At 42.4% G+C, this 20,126-nt stretch overlaps 1 protein-coding gene across 3 annotated transcripts in view; it reads left to right on the forward strand.

The window, feature by feature from the left end:
• Window positions 1-4,962: 4,962 nt before the first annotated feature.
• Window positions 4,963-20,126, forward strand: part of LOC121709180 (inactive serine/threonine-protein kinase TEX14-like) — a 45,076-nt gene continuing 29,912 nt past the window's right edge. For all 3 annotated transcript variants that reach the window (XM_042092349.1, XM_042092350.1, XM_042092351.1), the window contains exons 1-12: window positions 4,963-5,085; window positions 5,675-5,857; window positions 6,718-6,832; window positions 7,795-7,960; window positions 10,695-10,834; window positions 11,070-11,151; window positions 11,471-11,604; window positions 16,334-16,450; window positions 16,863-16,983; window positions 17,650-17,828; window positions 18,105-18,253; window positions 19,480-19,670. In XM_042092349.1, the coding sequence (XP_041948283.1) occupies window positions 5,728-5,857; window positions 6,718-6,832; window positions 7,795-7,960; window positions 10,695-10,834; window positions 11,070-11,151; window positions 11,471-11,604; window positions 16,334-16,450; window positions 16,863-16,983; window positions 17,650-17,828; window positions 18,105-18,253; window positions 19,480-19,670 (1,524 nt within the window). In that variant the 5' untranslated portion in view covers window positions 4,963-5,085; window positions 5,675-5,727. The remainder of the gene's footprint in view (window positions 5,086-5,674; window positions 5,858-6,717; window positions 6,833-7,794; window positions 7,961-10,694; window positions 10,835-11,069; window positions 11,152-11,470; window positions 11,605-16,333; window positions 16,451-16,862; window positions 16,984-17,649; window positions 17,829-18,104; window positions 18,254-19,479; window positions 19,671-20,126) is intronic.

Consider the following 20,126-nt stretch of genomic DNA (forward strand, 5'->3'; position numbering starts at 1 on the left):
CAATATAAATGGTACTGACAGTAGTTTTGAGAACATGCCGGGACCCAGTAAGCCCATGACATTCTCTATTCCTGTATTGACAAGATATAGAACACAAATGCATCAAGCTTATAGGGTAAACCAGTCCAATCCCCTACCCGTACCACATCAACCTCAGATTTCCCCCATGGATCATATTTCCCCAACACTTAAACTAACAAAACTAGCACTCCTAAATATCAGATCTCTTTCAAACAAATCATTCTTAATTCATGATCTAATTTGCACACACAACCTTGATTTTTTACTTTTAACTGAGACATGGTTAGATCAAGCAAACAGTGCTGCTACTCTCATCGAATCAGCTCCCCCAAACTTCAGTTTCTTGAGTGCTACCAGAGCAAATAAAAGAGGTGGGGGGATAGCCACAATTTTCAAGACGTCTTTTCAGTGCAATCAGTCGTCATTCGGTGACTTTACTTCATTTGAATATCTGTGTGCATGCATTAAGTCTTCTCCTCAGATTTTATTACTGACAATTTACAGGCCTCCAAAACATTCAGCTAAAGTTTTTCTTGAAGAGCTAGGTGAACTGCTATCAGTTGTTTGCATAGAGTATGACTGTCTTATTATATCAGGGGATCTAAACTTGCATGTGGATAATCCTGAAAACAATTATGCCAAGGAATTCATTGCACTAATCGATACTTTCTCCCTAACACAGCATGTACAGGGGCCAACACACTCTCTCGGCCATACCCTCGACCTTGTTATCACAAAGGGTCTCGATGTCTCTACAGCTGTTAAAGACCTGGCCTTATCTGATCATTTTTGCGTGTTCTTTGATGTGTCTATGTCCCCACACACTCAAAACACAGCTATGATGGTAAAAAGGAGAATCATAAATGATCAGACAAGTGCTCTCTTTGAGCAAGCACTTTCACTAAAGTCAAGTCAACTGTCAGACTTTGAAGACTTATTTGATCACTTTAATGCAAAAATGGCAAACATTATGGATGACATCGCTCCATTACAATTCAAGAAAGTTAAGGACAAACAGAAAGCACCATGGAGGCAAAATCCAGCAGTTAAACTTCTAAAAAGAGAGTGTAGGAAGACTGAAAGAAAATGGCGTAAATACAAACTTCAGATCCACTATGAAATCCATAAAGAGATGCTCCGCACATATAACTCTGAAATATGCAAAGCAAGACAGTCTTTCTTTTCTAACATTATCAATAGAAGTTCAAATAACACTCGTATTCTATTTTCAACTGTTGATAAGTTAACAAATCCCCCCTCACAATTAGCGCCTGAACTTCTCTCAACTAATAAATGCAATGAGTTTTCATCTTTTTTTAAAGGTAAAATTGACAAAATCAGACTCAACATATCTGCTCAATTACAAATTCAACAACCTGAACTTCCAGCAACAAACAGAGGGAAACTAAACTTGATGTCAGAGTTCAGCTTGATAGACTACGAAACACTTGAAAAAACGGTACAGAATCTCAGCCCTTCCACATGTGTCTTAGACACTCTGCCTACCAATTTCTTCAAAACTGTTTTTCACCTCATAGCGGCGGATGTCCTTCAAATTGTAAATGTATCATTGCTGTCTGGCACTTTTCCTAAGTCACTGAAAACAGCTGTTGTAAAGCCACTTCTCAAGAAGAATAACCTGGATGCCTCCATGCTAAACAATTACAGGCCCATATCCAATCTACCTTTTATTGGCAAAATTATTGAAAAAGTAGTCTTTAATCAATTAACCACCTTCCTAACATCAAATGGGTATTTTGATTACTTTCAGTCTGGTTTTCGGGCAAATCACAGCACTGAAACAGCTCTCATTATAGTTTCCAATGACATACGCCTCAACACAGATTCAGGTAAAACATCAGTCCTAGTGCTACTGGACCTTAGTGCAGCATTTGACACTGTTGATCACAATATTTTACTACACAGACTAGAACACTGGGTTGGATTTACAGGCATAGTTATCAGCTGGCTAAAATCATATCTACAAGAAAGGAGCTTCTTTGTTGCCATCGGAAACTGTACCTCAACACCAACGTCCTTGACCTGTGGTGTTCCCCAGGGGTCGATCTTGGGGCCACTATTATTCAACCTCTATATGCTCCCACTTGGACAAATCATTCAAAATAATTTGATTTCATATCATAGCTATGCAGATGACACACAAATTTACTTAGCTCTATCACCAAACAACTATGGTCCTCTTGAATCTATGTGTCAGTGTATAGAACAAATCAACACCTGGATGTCTCAAAATTTTCTTCAGCTGAACAAAGAAAAAACTGAAGTAATTATATTTGGTAAAAATGAGGAAAGACTTAGGGTTGCCACTCTCCTTGACACAAAAGGGTTGAAGGCAAAGGATACTGCTAAAAATCTTGGTGTATTAATTGACAGTGATCTAAATTTCAACAGCCACATGAAAGCGATAACTAAATCAGCTTTTTACCACCTCAAAAATATTGTCAAACTCACAGGGCTGATGTCAAAACATGACTTAGAAAAACTCATTCATGCATTTATCTCCAGCAGGGTTGATTACTGCAATGGACTGTTCACAGGCCTTCCTAAAAAGACTATTAAACAGCTTCAGGTGATACAAAATGCAGCAGCTAGGACTCTAACAAAAACTAAAAGAACTGACCACATTACTCCAATTCTTAAGTCCTTGCACTGGCTTCCAGTAAGTCACAGAATTGACTTTAAAGCACTATTGCTTGTTTATAAATCAGTAAATGGAGCAGGACCTAAATACTTGTCAGACATGCTTCAGCAGTACACACCTTCTCGTCCTCTCAGGTCCCAGGTGAAAAACCTGCTAGTAAAACCTACAGTTAGAACTAAACATGGTGAAGCAGCTTTTAGCTGCTATGCGGCTCAGCTGTGGAACCAACTTTCGGATGACATTAAAAAGGCCCCAAGTGTAGCCAGTTTTAAATCTAGACTTAAGACCAAACTGTTCTCAGACGCTTTCTGCTAACTGTGCCGAGTTACAAATTCTGAATCTGCCTCGATAATTATTCTACTTTGTCTTTTATTACTTTTTTTACTACTTTTGCCTTTGTTTTTGCTTACTAATTATTCTTTATTTTTAAATGATTTTACCTTGTGCTTTATGTTTTCTTTTTATTATGATCTTTACCTTTTAACTATTCTTTGACTATATTGCCCTTCTATGCTTTTATTTGTTATTATCGTTTGGTTTTGTTTATGTAAAGCACATTGAATGACCTCTGTGTATGAAATGTGCTATATAAATAAACTTGACTTGACTTGACTTGACTAGTGTTTCCCACCGGATTTCTGCATACCTTAAGGATATTTCAGCCTGGATGAAAGATCGGCACCTTCAGCTTAATCTCTCAAAAACAGAGTTTTTGGTGTTTCCAGCTAAAACAGCTATTCCCCAACAGATTAACATCCAGCTTGACTCAACTTCACTGACCCCAACTAGATCAGCACGAAACTTGGGCGTTGTAATTGATGACCGACTTAACTTCTCTGAGCATATAGCTTCTATTGCAAAATCATGTAGGTTTATGCTTTACAACATTAGGAAGATCAGACCTTATCTGACACAAGATTCCACACAACTTCTTGTTCAGACCATGGTCATCTCTAAGCTGGACTATTGTAATTCACTATTAGCTGGCTTACCCGCTTGTGTAACAAGATCATTACAGCTGATTCAGAATGCTGGAGCACGCCTGGTCTTCAATCAGCCAAAGAGGACACATGTAACTCCTCTCCTAGGTACTCTCCACTGGCTCCCTATAGTAGCCAGAATTAAATTTAAATCTCTCACTTTGGCCTATTGGACACTAACTAGATCTGCTCCTAGTTATTTTAATTCAATAATCAAGCCTTACATCCCCAACCGCCCACTGCGGTCTTCTGGTGAGCGTCTGTTGTGTCGATCAGTCATGAAAACTGGGTCTAATTCCAGACTCTTTTCTTCAGTGGTTCCATGTTGGTGGAATGAATTGCCCAGTGCTCTCCGTTCCTGTGGTAGTTTTGGGTCGTTTAAGAGGGGTCTAAAGACATTCCTATTCAACATATACTTAGTTGTTTAAGCGCTTATGTGTTATGGTTTGTATAATGTTGTTTTATTTCAATTGGGCTGTTAATTAATTTGACATTATTGTTTATTATTGATATTCTCCTTAATGTAGTCTTAGCATGTCATTGTTTTTATATTATTGATTGAATGGACATTATTGTTTTATTATTGCCTTTCCCCTTTTTTTCCATTGCTTTTTATTAGGCTATTGATTGAATTGATATTATTGTGTATTATAACTATTCTCCTTATTATATTTGACATACATTCTAATCTGTTCCCTGTTCAATTTTAAATATTATTATGTTGTTTGTATTTATGTGTCGCTTTGGACAAAGGCGTCTGCTAAATCCATAACCATAACCATAACCATTTGTGCATGTTTAAATGGACACAGGGGGTGTAGCACCTAGGCCTGCATGTGTGTATCATGCCAAAGAACATAACAATATGACTGAGCTAATGCTGAAAATGATCATGTCTGTGACAGTCAGTTGTGACCTGGTATAATTAAAGTGCTATTATTCTCACTAAGCCTAAGGTTAGAACATTCACAATAATAATACAAATATATCTATTTATAGTATCTATAAGTATCTTAAATAAAGGGATAGCCTAAGTAATGTTCACTCATTAGTTCAGGTTCAAGTTCAAGTTTATTTTCCATATGCTCAATATATGTCAAGGACAACTGCAGGCTATAATGAAATGCTTGTAAGTGAGACTTGGGTGCTGAAAAACATCAGCAAATTCACCCTCCTTGTCAATTATATTTCCCATTGAAGGTGTCATCACCCTGTGGTGGCCTTGCATTATGTGTCACATACAATATCACTAAGTGACAGTGATTTCCAGGTTGCCTAATGCAACTAATATCACATTCTTTGTTAATACTTTGTATGCTCTGGTTGGAACCTTCTGCCACGACTCAGTGATGTAATCGAGGGAGTTGCAATGCTCACGTGCAGTGCAGTACAGCACTGAAGATGAAATATGCCATACCAACAGTAAGTTATGCTGTGATATACCAGTGATTTGTCATGGTCAGTAATTTAATGTTCGATTTAAAATGTTTAAGAAACGAAACATATTATGTATACACATTATAAGCTGCTAAATATAAAGCCAGTGAGGTTAATTAGTGAAGTTACATTGTCAACCTAGCGTTAGCCATCACTAGCCTAGCTGCTAGCTAAAAGTTAGCAAAAAATAGCGCAACCAAGAAAGAAACAATAGTTAGCAAGTAAATATCTGAGTATTATAGATAAAGGTACAGAATGTACAGCATTAAGCATCTCGTGTTGTTTAATCATTATCCTGATATCACAAGAGTACTGTTAATTTGACATCACACAGCTAAAATAGGATAACCAACTAACGTTAGAAGTCGCAGAAGAAGTCGAATAGCAGATATGTTGCTAGAGCTAACATCCTTGACACTCCTATAACACTTTTTAGGTGTCAGTAATATCTTGAAGCTTATAGCCTGTCTATAACATAATTATCTTTATAGTCATAGTTTTTAAAACAACTTAGATTTATCAATGGACTCAGTATCAACTAATGTCATTATTGGATCAAACTTTTTCACTTCAGGAGGTGTAGCCCAGTGACCTGTGCCTGTTTGTGACTGGTGTGTTGTGTGTGGCATGGCGGCGACATTGTCCCTGCCGTGCCCCGTGAGGCTGGGCGTCGTGAGGCAGGCGGGACCCCAGGCAGAGCTTCACCACTGCACTCTGGAGAGAAACGTCAACAAGATGGAAAAACTTCTCAAGAAAGGTACACTAAGCTGCAAGGTTTGGTTGGTGATTCATTTGTGTGAAGTTGCTGTGGAATCGGATGGTGTCATTGAGGTCTCTGTGAATGACGTGTGTTGAGTGTTTGCCAATGATCTGTGTGTTCCTGTGCATCAAAGGTGTGTAGATGCTGTCTGTGAATGACTGGGGGTCGAAGTCTATGTGGTTAATGTGGACTGTAAGACATCTGTTAATATCAAATATTGCATATTGTATGTCTGTGAATGAGTGTTGTACATTATCTGTGAATGACCTGTACTGTACATTGTCTGTGAATGAGTGTTGTATAGCCTAACCCACATCAAAATGTAGGGTCTGGGAACTATCCATTGGAACCGCTCGATCTGAGAGGTGGGATAAACGGTTGTCTTTCAAATTTCCTTTCCTTTAGGATAGCGACACAACTCATGAATCCCATGCATTTTCCCACCAGCGGAGCTAGTTGACTAGTTGATCAAACTTTTGTCAATTTAAAAAAAGCTTAACTCGAGTCGCGATTCAAAGACCGCTGTTCGTCAGCAACAGCATCCATCTTCTTTGTTTTCAAGTAGCAGGGAATTCACGCGGAACCGTCGCCGACTCTACACACGATGTGATTGGCCTGATTGAAGTTTCATTTTTCCAGCTCGCAAGCCAAAGATGAGTTGCTAGACTACCCTGGCTGCAAATTAAATTTGCTGCCGCTAGGGTGCGTCTAGATTTCTAGGCTAATTGTTGTACTTTGTCTGTGAATGACCTCAGCTGTAAGCTTACATTGTCTGTGAATGACCTGTACTGTACATTTTCTGTGAATGACCTGTGTTGTCCATTGTCTCTGAATCACCCGTGTGCTGTGTATTATAGGTGTGGATGTGGACTGTGTGAATGACCTGGGGCAGACGTCTCTGTTCTGTGCTTGCCTGGTGGGAATGACCAGCGCTGCTGAACTCCTGCTGCAGTATGGAGCCAATCCCAACCAGTAAGACACACACACATTGCCCAAGCCACACCCCATCACATAACACCACCTACACTATCAAAGCCACACCCCATCACATAACACCACCCACACTATCCAAGCCACACCCCATCCAATAACACCACCCACACTATCCAAGCCACACCCCATCCAATAACACCACCCACACTATCCAAGCCACATCCCATCACATAACACCACCCACACTATCCAAGCCACACCCCATCACATAACACCACCTACTATCCAAGCCACACCCCATCACATAACACCACCTACACTATCCAAGCCACACCCCATCACATAACACCACCTACACTATCCAAGCCACACCCCATCACATAACACCACCCACACTATCCAAGCCACACCCCATCACATAACACCACCTACACTATCCAAGCCACATCCCATCACATAACACCACCTACACTATCCAAGCCACACCCCATTATATAACACTACCCACATTATCCAAGCCACACCCCATTATGTCACACCAGTAAGACACACCCACATATTGTAAACCACAGTATCCACGTCTCACGATACCATCCCATAGAAGCCAGCCGTCCTCGTCTTTGGCCGCTACCAACCAGGGATCTGTTTCCCAAAAGCATAGTTGCTAACTATGATAGCAACTACCTCGGTAGTGTCACTGCCAAATGTGAGTCCGTAGATTTGAGTTGCACATGCACCAACACTTAAGCTCCATATTGTCACATTTCACGTTTTTCATTTTGGAAAATTAAAAAAATAAGAGCATATTTGTTAGCTCTTACTAAATACTAACCAGTGAGACACACCCATAGTTTCCGTGATGTCATGTTGCGCACTGTTCTGTGATATCATGTGTTATGTTGAGTGATGTCATGTTGTGTTCAGTTCCGTGACATCATGTGTTATGTTGAGTGATGACATGTTGTGTTCAGTTCCGTGACATCATGTGTTATGGTGCGTAGTCGCTGTCATGACCGGAGTACTCCTGTTCATGCGGTGGCGTTCTCCTGTAACGCAAGGCTACTGAGCACGCTCCTGGACGCGGGCGGAGACCTCCGACTTCACGATGCCAAGGGCCAGCGACCTCAGGACTGGGCAACTGCTGGAGCACAACCCAATGGACCCAAAGTGAGGCTCTGTGTGTGTGTGTGTGTGTGTGTGTGTGTGTGTGTGTGTGTGTGTGTGAGAGAGAGAGAGTGTGTGTGTGTGTGAGAGAGAGTGAGTGTGAGGCTTTTGATGAGGCTGCATAAGTTTGATTCTGTTTCCTGTTAAAGTTGGAACAGAAATAATCAGGGAGTTCATATAGTCTAATTCATATAGTCTATATAATCTATATATATACTGTATGACAACAGCAGCTACTGGCCCTACTCCGGCTACTGTTACCTTGGAAACAGGTTTTGCATCACCTCAAGTAAAATAGCGCACATTGATTTCACACCAGACCGAACCCTGTGTGTTATCTCCCAGCACACATCAGAGCTGATGAGGCACGTGTTTGTGTGTGTGTGTGTGTGTGTGTGTGTGTGTGTGTGTGTGTGTGTGTGTGTGTGTGCACTTGACTTCAAACCATGTGCAGACAGCCGCCTCAAAGATTTATATTATTTTACTTGAACTTTGTCATGTACCGTCTCATTGGCCAATGTTAATTTTGCTTGAGATCGCTGAGTTTCATTAACATTCTATGGTCTCGCATACCCAGGTTTGAGACACACACACACACACTCCCAGGTTTGAGCACATCACTCAGATATACTGTAGCTAAGAGACCTGGGATGGCGCAGTAACCCTTCGTCCAGCTCCACTGTATGTTTGTGGAGAGCTACACTACCGTTAAAAGTTGTATATTTGTGGAGAGCTACACTACCGTTAAAAAGTTGTATATTTGTGGAGAGCTACACTACCGTTAAAAAGTTGTATGTTTGTGGAGAGCTACACTACCGTTAAAAAGTTGTATATTTGTGGAGAGCTACACTACCGTTAAAACCCCGTCACCCCCTCCATGTTTGGTACTGTCTGTCCACTAGCCACTTGTACCACTGTCTTTATGCCTCACTGTTTGCGTGCTATATTAGCACATTAGCACATATGCATAACCCCCCCCCCCCCCCCCCCCTCCATGCCACAGCCGAACTGTGGCCACACTTATACATTTTCTTAAATAGTTAAATATATAGATATATAGACTTTACTTTATTTCTGCATTGTTGCACTGTTGACTTACTCATTTGCACTATCACCATGACCACTATCACCATTGCACTACCACCATGACACTCATTCATTCATTCACACAGAGCACTGTAGAGCACCTTACCATACCTTACTATGCACAGAGAATCACAGGCTCAGTCCCTGCCTCAGTCATTGCAAGCGCCTCTGATTTATTAATCACCACTATGTGGATACTGTTTTTAGAACTGATTTAGATTAAGTGTTAGTCTAATTTGTATTTTTGTAATTTGTATTTTAGTATATTTTTATATATTGTATTAAGTGTTAGTATAATTTGTATTTTAGTATATTTAGCATATTCTTTATCTTCTACTGTCCTTACTGCTTAGTTGTGTTTTTATATTATATACTTTAATTGCTCTTTCTGCTGTTAAAGAAAGAATGTGTTTGTGTTGTATGTATGCTGCTGCTGAGACCTTGAATTTCCCCTGGGGATCAATAAAGTATCTATCTTTCTATCTATCTCTATCTAAAAAGTTCGGGGTCACTTAGAAATGTCCTTGTTTTCATCATTAATGTTGTAAATGACGGTTAAGGGGCAAAGGGTTAGGAGTTTAAAAGATTCAATTTGTGAATGTGAGCTTGACCATGTTCTGTGAGCCTGTTCACTGTGCTGATGTGAGTGTGTTGGATATTGATGTTTACATACAAACCTCTTATTTTCTTTTGAAATTACGTAAGGGATAATGGACGACACTACGTTAGATTATCCGAAAATAAACGCACATTCAAGGTTTTAATGCGGCCACAACGCGCAGCGGAGTTCAACCTCGAAGTGCGCTTATTTTTCGGATAATCTAATGGAGTGAAGTCCATTATCCCGCTTATTCTACTGTTAACAACATGTTATATATTAAGTTAATTTTACATTTTTTTGTTATCTCATTTGGATAGTTAAAGCTGTTAAATAAGTATTTATTTCAAACTGTTAGGCTACTATAGTCCCGCATGAATGGTTGCTACGCTGGAACACTAACCAGCGGGTCTACCACCTAGGCTACATATAAAACAGTCAAAACATTGATGGAATCAAAATAAGGCATTTTTATTTTTGTAAATTGAACTGCACGTTCCCATTGATGGTGAAGTTTGATCTGCCGGCTCTCCAGTCCAGCCTCGGGCAGCAGCTGAACGGCAGTAGCGCGCAAAGAGTGGTTGGTGAAGCGCTTCTCAAGTCCAACAGCCTCACTGATGCGCGGCAGCAGGTGTTCATTGAAAGTCATTTCTGGTAGGCCGTAATCAGACATATTCAGCGCAGCGGTGTTTCTTTGCTGTTTTTCCTAGATACAATGTTTCAAATTAACGGTAATTTTCACTGAACGTTCTAAAGAACTCGTGCGAATTGATACAAAATATGTAGGCCTAAGAAAGTCAAAAAAATGGAACTACTTCATAGCCGTGCAAATAACCGATTTTTAATTGCACGTTCTAAAGAACCTTCACAATGGGAAACTGAAAGAAGCAGTAGAATAACACTATGTATGAAATGTGCTATATAAATAAACTTGCCATGTTTTTGGTACGGTTCACAATGTGCATGTTACCCTCTTATTGTTGTTATGCATGTTTATTTGTGTGTGTGTGTGTTTGTGTGTTTGTGTGTGTGTGTGTGTGTGTGCCTGTGTAGATTATTGAGTTCCTGAACAGCTGCATGTCTCAGATGCAGAGTCTAGTTCAGCAGCGGTTGCCGGGGGAGACACGCTCCACCCCCTCTTCCTCTAAGATGCTGCTGAGGCCCCCCTCTCTGAAGGACCTCCTGAAACCAGGGTGGGTTACGTTTGTGTGTGTGAGTAGAGTGTGTGTTTGTGTGCTTGTGTGTGTGTTTAAGTAAGAGTGTATGTGTATGTGTGTAATGTTGCTCATGTGCTGTAGGGGTTCTGATGTGTGTGTGTGTGTGTGTGTGTTTTGTGTGTTTTGTGTGTGTGTGTGTGTGTGTGTGTGTGTTTTGTGTGTGTATGTGTGTGTCTGTGTGTGTGTGTGTTGTGTGTGTGTGTGTGTGTAGGGGTTCTGATTTGTGTCTCAGTAAGAAGAGCAGCAGCAGGAGTGGCCCTTGGGGTTCAGTGCAGTGCTTTGGCTTTGGGAAGGTAGGCACAGCGCACACAGACACTCACATATGCACACACACATATGCACACACACACACACACACACACACACATTTTCTCTCTCTCTCCCACACACTCACACTCTTATGTAGACACCCTGTGTAATGTATACGTTTGGCACGTATGGCTATGTATGTCCACATTGCAGAACTCCATGTGGTGTTCCTATGTGTGCTAATTCCTGTGCCTGTATGCTGGCATTATGTGTGTAGTGTATATTATACATGCGTTTTCATAATGTTTGTGGCCTGTATAATGCCCACCCCCGACCCCTGACCTTTGCCCCCTGGGTGAGCAGCTGTGTGTGGAGCGGCGGGGGCAGCTTGTGGGGCTGCAGGCGTGTATTCCGCTGGTGTCTGACGTGGAGCTCACGCTACAGGAGGATGAACCGCCCACCGACTTCACGCTAGGAGACCACACACACATGAGCAAGTAAGACACACACAAACACACACACACACACATCTGCAATTACCTGCATTTGCCTTAGCAGACTGCACACACAAGCAAGTAGGAGGTTCTTGTCTTCCACACACCTTTCAGCTCTGTACACAGATGCAGGGTAATAGCACCTGCAGGTGAGAGACAGACAGACACACAGACAGCCAGACACACAGACAGCCAGACTGAAGCGTTCAGTTCGCGTTGCGTCTGCTGCAATCTATAATCAATGGAAGTAGCTGCACATGATACACAGACGTGATAGTGGCGTGTATGTTACAGAAAAATAGACCAGGGCCCAGTTTCCCGATAACGACGGAGACACGCTCTTAAGAGGGTTTTCTACGATTCATCACGATGTTTCCCGAACATGCTCGTAGCGTGAACGCGCGTGCACTGCTCTTAAGACGCTCTTAAGGGGAGCTGTCCACGTTAATAGTTCTGAAATATCCTCTGATTTGATGGTGATGTCAGGTGACTGCACGTCACAGCTATAGGCCTACCGTTTAAGCTTCGGATCTACACATTAATTCACATCAATACGAAAATAGAAACACTTTGACATCTGCATGTAAGCATCCCAAGTAGGTTATATACCACACACAGACATATATAATTGTAATTATTTAAGATTAGATTGTTGCACCATGCAATAGGCTACTTTTTCGCTGTGTCACTTAAGAACACAGAAGATAAGAAAGAAGTCGAGTAAAATGAGGAAACGTGTAGGCTTAGATTTTGATGCAGTAGGCCTACAGACTAAACAACATGTTCCTTTCTCTGCTTGTACCCTTATAGGCCTAATAAAATATAGCCCTCACTTAGCAAAGATAATGGCAAACTATTCTGGCAACGTCTCGTTTCATAACTTGATTGCATTTTTGTCCGCTTTTCATCACATTAAATGTAGGCTATGCTGTATTGGTAAACACAATAAAGAATGGGAACGTAAGTTGGATTATGTATTCTAAGTTGTAATCCTCTGTATGTCCTGTTGGTGACCTCAGTGAGAAGTACTGTTAAGACGCTCTTAGCCGGTAACGACAACTCTGGAGCACTCGTAGATCTACGAGTGTTTTCACGACGCTCTTAAGCTACGATGGTTTCGGGAAACAGTCGGTAAATCTTAAGACGTTCGTAAGAGGGACTTTACGACGCTCTTAGGTAGTGCTGGGCGGTATACCGGTTCACACCGTATACCGGTGTATATTTTCGTTATGATATGAATTTTTAATATACCGCCATACCGGTGTATTTGATTACACAACGTTTGGAACGCTGCGCCGCGGGACTTTTTTTTTTTCACACGCACGCATGGTGCCACTGCGAGGCATAGTGAGGGTAAACACAAAACACCTGAAGTTTTTCCCCTTAAGTATGACCCTTAAGGCTTAATTTATCCTTAGATAAGGGGTTTATTTAAGGGTGTTGCACAGAATACCTTAAATTGTTTCTTTAGTTAAGGAAAAACGTTAAGGGATACTGCGAAAGGGATTTACCGTCACGAAAATTCTATTGAGATTGTTCAACAGCAACAGGGAGGGAAAGTGAAAACCAGCGCCCCAAGTGGTTGCATTCCTATTGAAGAGCAGCTCCAATGTTAAGTCCCATAGACCTATTTTTAAAAAAATATTGTGAAGCCAAATCAGCGATGTTATCCACCAAAAATATTTTTCAGTGTCTATACAGTAATAATATTCTAACTGTGAAAATGTCAGACCCTATTTTGCCTTATTTAAGAAAATCGAAATTGCTCCTTTTGTTTCATAAACGAACTACAAAAGAAGTCACGTGACTTTACCCTTCAACGTTACTCACAGTAGCATGGTTTGTTTATTAGCCTGGTTAGCATTGACACTTAACACTTACAGCTAGCTCTTCATGTGAGTAGAAGCACAACACCAGTTATCCTGACATAAAGGTTATCACCACGCGGTTTACATCACGTTCCGTTATTACAAAAATATGTTAACCCTTTAGGCGCCAGAGTTTTTTTTTTAAACGTTCGATTTTGACATCTTCATTTCAAAAGGCTATATCTTAAAAGTTATAAGAGATAGAGACTTTCTGTAAATTAGAGAAATATTAAGGATGACCCAAAGTTTATGTAGAGATTAAATGTTTATATCTAATTTGCATATTATGACGTCATATGGTGGCGGCCATCTTGGATTATAGAATTTTCATGAAAAGTTGCATGTTTGAATGATAAAATGCACCACTTCTTTTCCCCCAAAATGTCCCTCACCTTCTGTATGCTATATTGGACAATACTGAATGCTCAGGTAAATAGTAAGTAGTAAACAAACTGTATAAATCATTACTAATAAATGGCAGAAACAAACCAAATGCATGTAGCGGTAGGCTGGCCTTTTGCTGTAGAGATTTTCCATTTACTACATACAGTAGGCACTCTGATTCCATGTATGGGGCACATATATATTATTCAGATGACACACAAACACAAGTAGACAAGACCTGTTTAGTTCAAAAGCTCACTTGCCACGGCAAGGCACAGATCAGGAGTGAGATGACGAGACAAGACAAGAGACAATGTTAGTATTTGTTTTCTTTTTGTTGTTTTTGTTGATGTTTTTTGTTGTTGTTTTTTTCTGAGCTGACAAAGACACACACATCACAAGGACATGAACACACAAAAAAGAACACATGTCCTAAATGGTCAGGGAAATAGATAATCAACAGTGTAAATCATTACTAATAAATGGCTGACAATTTTTTTTTTGTATAGCAGGCCTTTTGCTGTAGAGATAATGACTATCCATATCCATATCCTATCCATACAGGGCCGGCATTCCCATCATCTTGTGATAGACTATGCATGGCCTAATGGCTCTCCTGCCCCGTGTCACCACCTCTGCTCCTGTTGCGAGCAGCATGGCCAGATCTGCCTCGCGCTCGCGTCGAGTGGAGAGAATTTGCGCAGCTCGGACTAGGCCTACTGTCATTCTCATTGCGACTCCCCACACTGCCTCTACGTTCCCCCCTAACTGTCCTATGAGCACTTCGACCTCGTCTAACATACCCAGTGGCATTAGACAAAGGCTCCACCACTTTACTGTCGCCGCGATTGCGGAGAGGCACACGTTCAGAAGACAGAAGCTAGCGCTATGGATATTAGGCTACCTCCAGCCTTGTTCGCCACACCACTAACACCCTGCTAACTTCCCGATGAACACTCCGAACACGTGAAACATTATTCCCAACAGTGACATTGGGCAAACGATTCAACGTTTGTGCTTGGTGTAAGCTAAACTATGGAGTAAACTCACTTTGTCCAGCTGCATCATTGCAAGGCAGGGACACATCTGAAGCCTCACTAAACGAATCACCCTCATTTTCTGAAGGCAGATATTCCCCTTCAGAATCAGGGTCCGCGAATAGAAGACCCAACACTTCATTTCAGGTAAACTTTTTTGATGCCATTAGACGATAATCTAATGCAAAATACTCGCTGACGTTGACAATATCGCTCTGACAAAGTGGCTCACACGCACACTAGCTCCGGTATTTCATGCACTGATTCAATGCGCTGTAGCTAGAAAGTTTTGTTTAAAGCATGACGTTTTTTCGACTCGGGGATGACGTATGACATGTCTGCCATCTAGTGGAGTGGAGGTCGAACGAAATATGACACCCTATTTGACTAAATCGGCCGTTTTATTCAGTACCGCATCTTGTCGAGTAAACTCGACCGTGGCGCCTAGAGGGTTAAGCCAATTAAGCAAAGTTAAGCAGTTGACGTCACATGCAGCTGTAGTTCCTTATCACCATGTTACGACAAAAACTCAAAACAATTCAACTGATCCTAAAAATAAGGTATGACCACTTGAAGCAATAGAGGTGACCCCAGTGCCTAACATATGGAAGGCATTAAATTAAGATCCCAATGTGCACCGAGATATATTTTTTCTAAAAAAAAAATCCCATCCACTCCGCTAAACTCTAGGAACGCAACCACTAGATGACGATGAGATTACTTTCCCTCCCTACTAGCTGGCTAGTAGGTGATGATGTCGTTAGTTAGCAACCCACCAAACAACTTTTTGTATTGGTTTTATAGGCTACAAGATGTTTGTGAAATTTGCACAGTACAGTTCTGTATTTTGACTGCAATTGTCTTTGCATTCTGATTAGATTCTTCATTAGAATCATGAGTGGCTCTTTGTAAACAGCATCATTTTCTGGGGCCATGCAAAACTGCATTACCACTAGTGTGGAGTTATTCTACATCATGACAGTAAAATAGACCATCCTTAGTCAATGTACTGCAGCAATTCCTCTCTCAACCTGTAGAAAATGCTGTGAACATCTGATTATGCATGGAAAAAAAATACCGTCATATACCGTGAAACCGTAAGAATTTAGAAAAATACCGTGATATACATTTTTGGTCATACCGCCCAGCACTACTCTTAGGCTTAAGATGCTTTCGGGGAACTGGGCCCAGTTTTCTAAAATGGATTTTACGCGTCGTAAAGGAACGCTTCAGTTACGCACCGGGTGTAGCTTCCCCTTAAGATGAATGACAGACAGACACACAGACAGACACACAGACAGACAGACACACAGACACACAGACAGACAGACAGACACACAGATAGACAGACACACAGATAGACAGACACACAGACAGACAGACAGACAGACACACAGACAGACAGCGTGACAGCCTGAGATAGGTGTTCATGTCTCATGGTAGTTCCAGCTGGAGGGGTTGCCGTGTGACGGTGAAGGACCTGCTCCCCCAGAGTGGCAGTGAGGTGGGGAGGCTGCACAGCTACAGGGACGTGCTGCAGAGAGAGCAGGACTACTGCAGGTACACACACAAACCCAAACACTGCTCATACCCTACTCATAGCCTACTCATACCCTACTCATAGCCTACTCATAGCCTATTCATACCCTACTCATAGCCTACTCATAGCCTATTCATAACCTACTCATAGCCTACTCATAACATATTCATACCATATTCCTAACCTACTCATACCATACTTATAGCCTACTCATACCATACACATAGCCTGGTCATAGCCTACTCATAGCCTACTCATAGCCTACTCATAACCTACTCATAGCCTACTCATAACATATTCATACGATATTCCTAACCTACTCATACCATTCTTATAGCCTACTCATAGCCTACTCATGTGTGTTGTGTATGCTGTGCTGTGTTGTGTGTGCTGTGCTGTGCTGTGTGCGCTGTGTGCTGTGCTGTGCTGCAGTCGTCTGCTCCATCCGCACCTGCTGCAGCTGTTGGCCGTGGCTCTGGGGTCAGACCTACACACTCGTCTGGTGTTCGAGAGGGTGCACATCGGACCGCTGCACGACATTATACACCACAAGGTACACACACACACACACACACACACACATGCACACACACGTACACTTGCCCAGTACTTCATGTGATATAACTCAATGATGTGTGCCTTATCTTTGTGTGTGTGTGTATGTGTGAGTGTGTGTGTGTACTGTATGTGTGAATGTCTGTGTGTTTGTGTGGATGTGTGTTTGTTTGTTTGTGTGTTTTCATGTATGTGTTTGTATGTGTGTCTGTGTGTGTGTGTGTCTGTGTGTGTGTGTGTGTGTGTGTGTTTGCATGCGTGTGTGTGTTTTTATGTGTGTGTGTGTGTGTGTGTGCATGTGTGTGTGTGTGTTTGTAATTGTGTGTGTGTGTGTGTGTGTGTGTGTGTGTTTGTAATTGTGTGTGTGTGTGTGTTTGTAATTGTGTGTGTGCATGTGTGTGTGTGTGTGTGTGTTTGTAATTGTGTGTGTGTGCGTGTCTGTGTGTGTGCATGTGTGTGTTTGTAATTGTGTGTGTGTATGTGTGTGTTTGTAATTGTGTGTGTGTGTGTGTGTGTTTGTAATTGTGTGTGTGTGTGTGTGCGCATGTGCGTGTGTTTGTAATTGTGTGTGTGTGCGTGTGTGTGTTTGTAATTGTGTGTGTGTGTGTGTGTGTTTGTAATTGTGTGTGTGTGTTTGTAATTGTGTGTGTGTGTGTGTGCGCAGCGGGAGGCGTTGCCGGTGCTGCCTGTGGAAGGTATGTTAGGTGTCCTGCTGCAGGTGTGTGAGGCGCTGCTGTACCTGCACACACGCAAGCTGGTGCTGCGATCACTCTCCTCACACTCAGTCCTGATGGTGCGGCCCACCCTCGCCAAACTCACCAGCCTGGGCTTCATTACGTCTGTGTAAGACACACACGCGCACACACACACACACACACACAAATCTACACAGAAAGCACAGAAAACATTATGTGCATTTTCAGTGTGTGTATTACTCTCTGTGTATGTGTGTTTGTGTGTGTGTGTGAGTGCGTGCGTGTGTGTGTATTACTCTCTGTGTATGTGTTTGTGTGTGTGTGTGTGCATGCGTGCGTGCGTGTGTGTGTACGTGTGTGTGTGTGTGTGTGTGTGTGTGTGTGTGTGTGTGTGTGTATGCGTGCGTGTGTGTGTGTGTGTTAGTGATGGGAGTGTGTCTCCCTGCGGTTCCCCTCCTCCTCTGCCTGCTGCGTTGATGAACTGGGCGGCTCCTGAGGTGGTGAAGCAGCAGCTCTGCACAGAGAAGGCTGACATCTACAGCATGTGTGCTCTTATACAGGAGATATACACGGGTAGGGACACACACACACACACACACACACACACACACACACAGCATATGTGCTTTTATCCAGGAGATATGCATGGGTAGGGACCATAGACTGTATATATAGAACTGGACAGTGTGGCTGCATTCTGCAGTGTTCTATGGAATTGAAGCTGCCGAGGCGATGCCATCTTGGAAAATTTGGAGCCAATTTGAAGTGCGGCTGCGCAGCAAAAGTTGAAGCATTCGCAGTGAAGAGGAGTCGCGGTCAGGCACGCCCACTCAGTTGCCACTCAGCGAGTTAAACACGCCCCTTGTCAAGTGAAACCCGCCCCCTTCTCCTTTCCACAACGCAGGTCGACTCGGCGCCGAAGGCTAGCTGGCTGGATGAATTTTGCGGCTGTGAGTTAGCTAAACAGTACAAACAACAATCGGTTTGTTCTTGTCTGGTGAGTGTTGCGTATCAACTGAAAAGTTTTTTTTGTCTATTGGTGTTCTTAAATACGTCTAAGAGAGCTTATTATGTTGATTATAGTTCTATATATACAGTCTATAGTAGGGACACACACACACACACACACACACACACACACCAGGGCTTGACAGTACGCCTATTTTGCTTGCATTTGCAAGTATCAGTGTATGTGCTCTTATCCAGGAGATATACACAGGTAGAAACATACACACCTCCAGGAGATCGACACATTGGCGAAATGATCTCCATACCAATATCAATGAAACAATACCGCAGCACAAAGCCAGTAATATAACTAATAGAATAGACCAGGGGTCGGAAACCTTTTTTGCCTGGAGAGCCACTTTTACCAAATTTATTTTTTTTAATCTCAGAAGAGCCACATAAAGACGGTTATAAGAAAAAGTTTGGATATTTAACGTACAGTTAATTTCATTCAACAGAGGATTTTTTAATACATTTTCTACTAGTTTTAAAAGTAATGGGTAAGTAACTTGAAATGTAAAGTGGAATGACAGAAGGATCAAAGAGCCGCATGCGGCTCCGGAGCCGCGGGTTGCCGACCCCTGGAATAGACCTAAAGGACAGAACATGGAACTTTAAATTCTTTATTTTTTTTACGGATAACAAATAAGGCTTTTATTAAAATTTGAATAAAATGCCATTCTCAAAGTATTGGTGTTAATAACATAGGGTACTGTAACAGTTTTGTGTGTATCATGCAACATCACTGTATCATTAAATGCATTGCTGTCTGTGTGTGTGTGTGTGATCAGATGCGTTGCCGTGGGGATGCCTGTCTCCGGGGGAGATCCGTCGGGAGCTGGATGAGGGCAGGGCTCTGCCCCCCCACCCTTCCGTGCCCCCCCCCTACTACCAGCTGCTACAGCACGGCCTCCAGCCGCAAGCACAGCAGCGCACACACACCCTGCAGCAGCTACGCTACACACTGCACACACACAGCAAGGTACACACACGCACACACACCCTGCAGCAGCTACGCTACACACTGCACACACACAGCAAGGTGCACACACACCCTGCAGCAGCTACGCTACACACTGCACACACACAGCAAGGTGCACACACACCCTGCAGCAGCTACGCTACACACTGCACACACACAGCAAGGTACACACACGCACACACACCCTGCAGCAGCTACGCTACACACTGCACACACACAGCAAGGTGCACACACACCCTGCAGCAGCTACGCTACACACTGCACACACACAGCAAGGTGCACACACACCCTGCAGCAGCTACGCTACACACTGCACACACACAGCAAGGTGCACGCACACACACCCTGCAGCAGCTATGCTACACACTGCACACACACAGCAAGGTGCACACACACGCACACACACCCTGCAGCAGCTACGCTACACACTGCACACACACAGCAAGGTACACACAC

This window comes from Alosa sapidissima, chromosome 5 (genome assembly GCF_018492685.1).
Source record: "Alosa sapidissima isolate fAloSap1 chromosome 5, fAloSap1.pri, whole genome shotgun sequence".
NCBI classification, from domain to species: Eukaryota; Metazoa; Chordata; class Actinopteri; order Clupeiformes; family Clupeidae; genus Alosa; species Alosa sapidissima.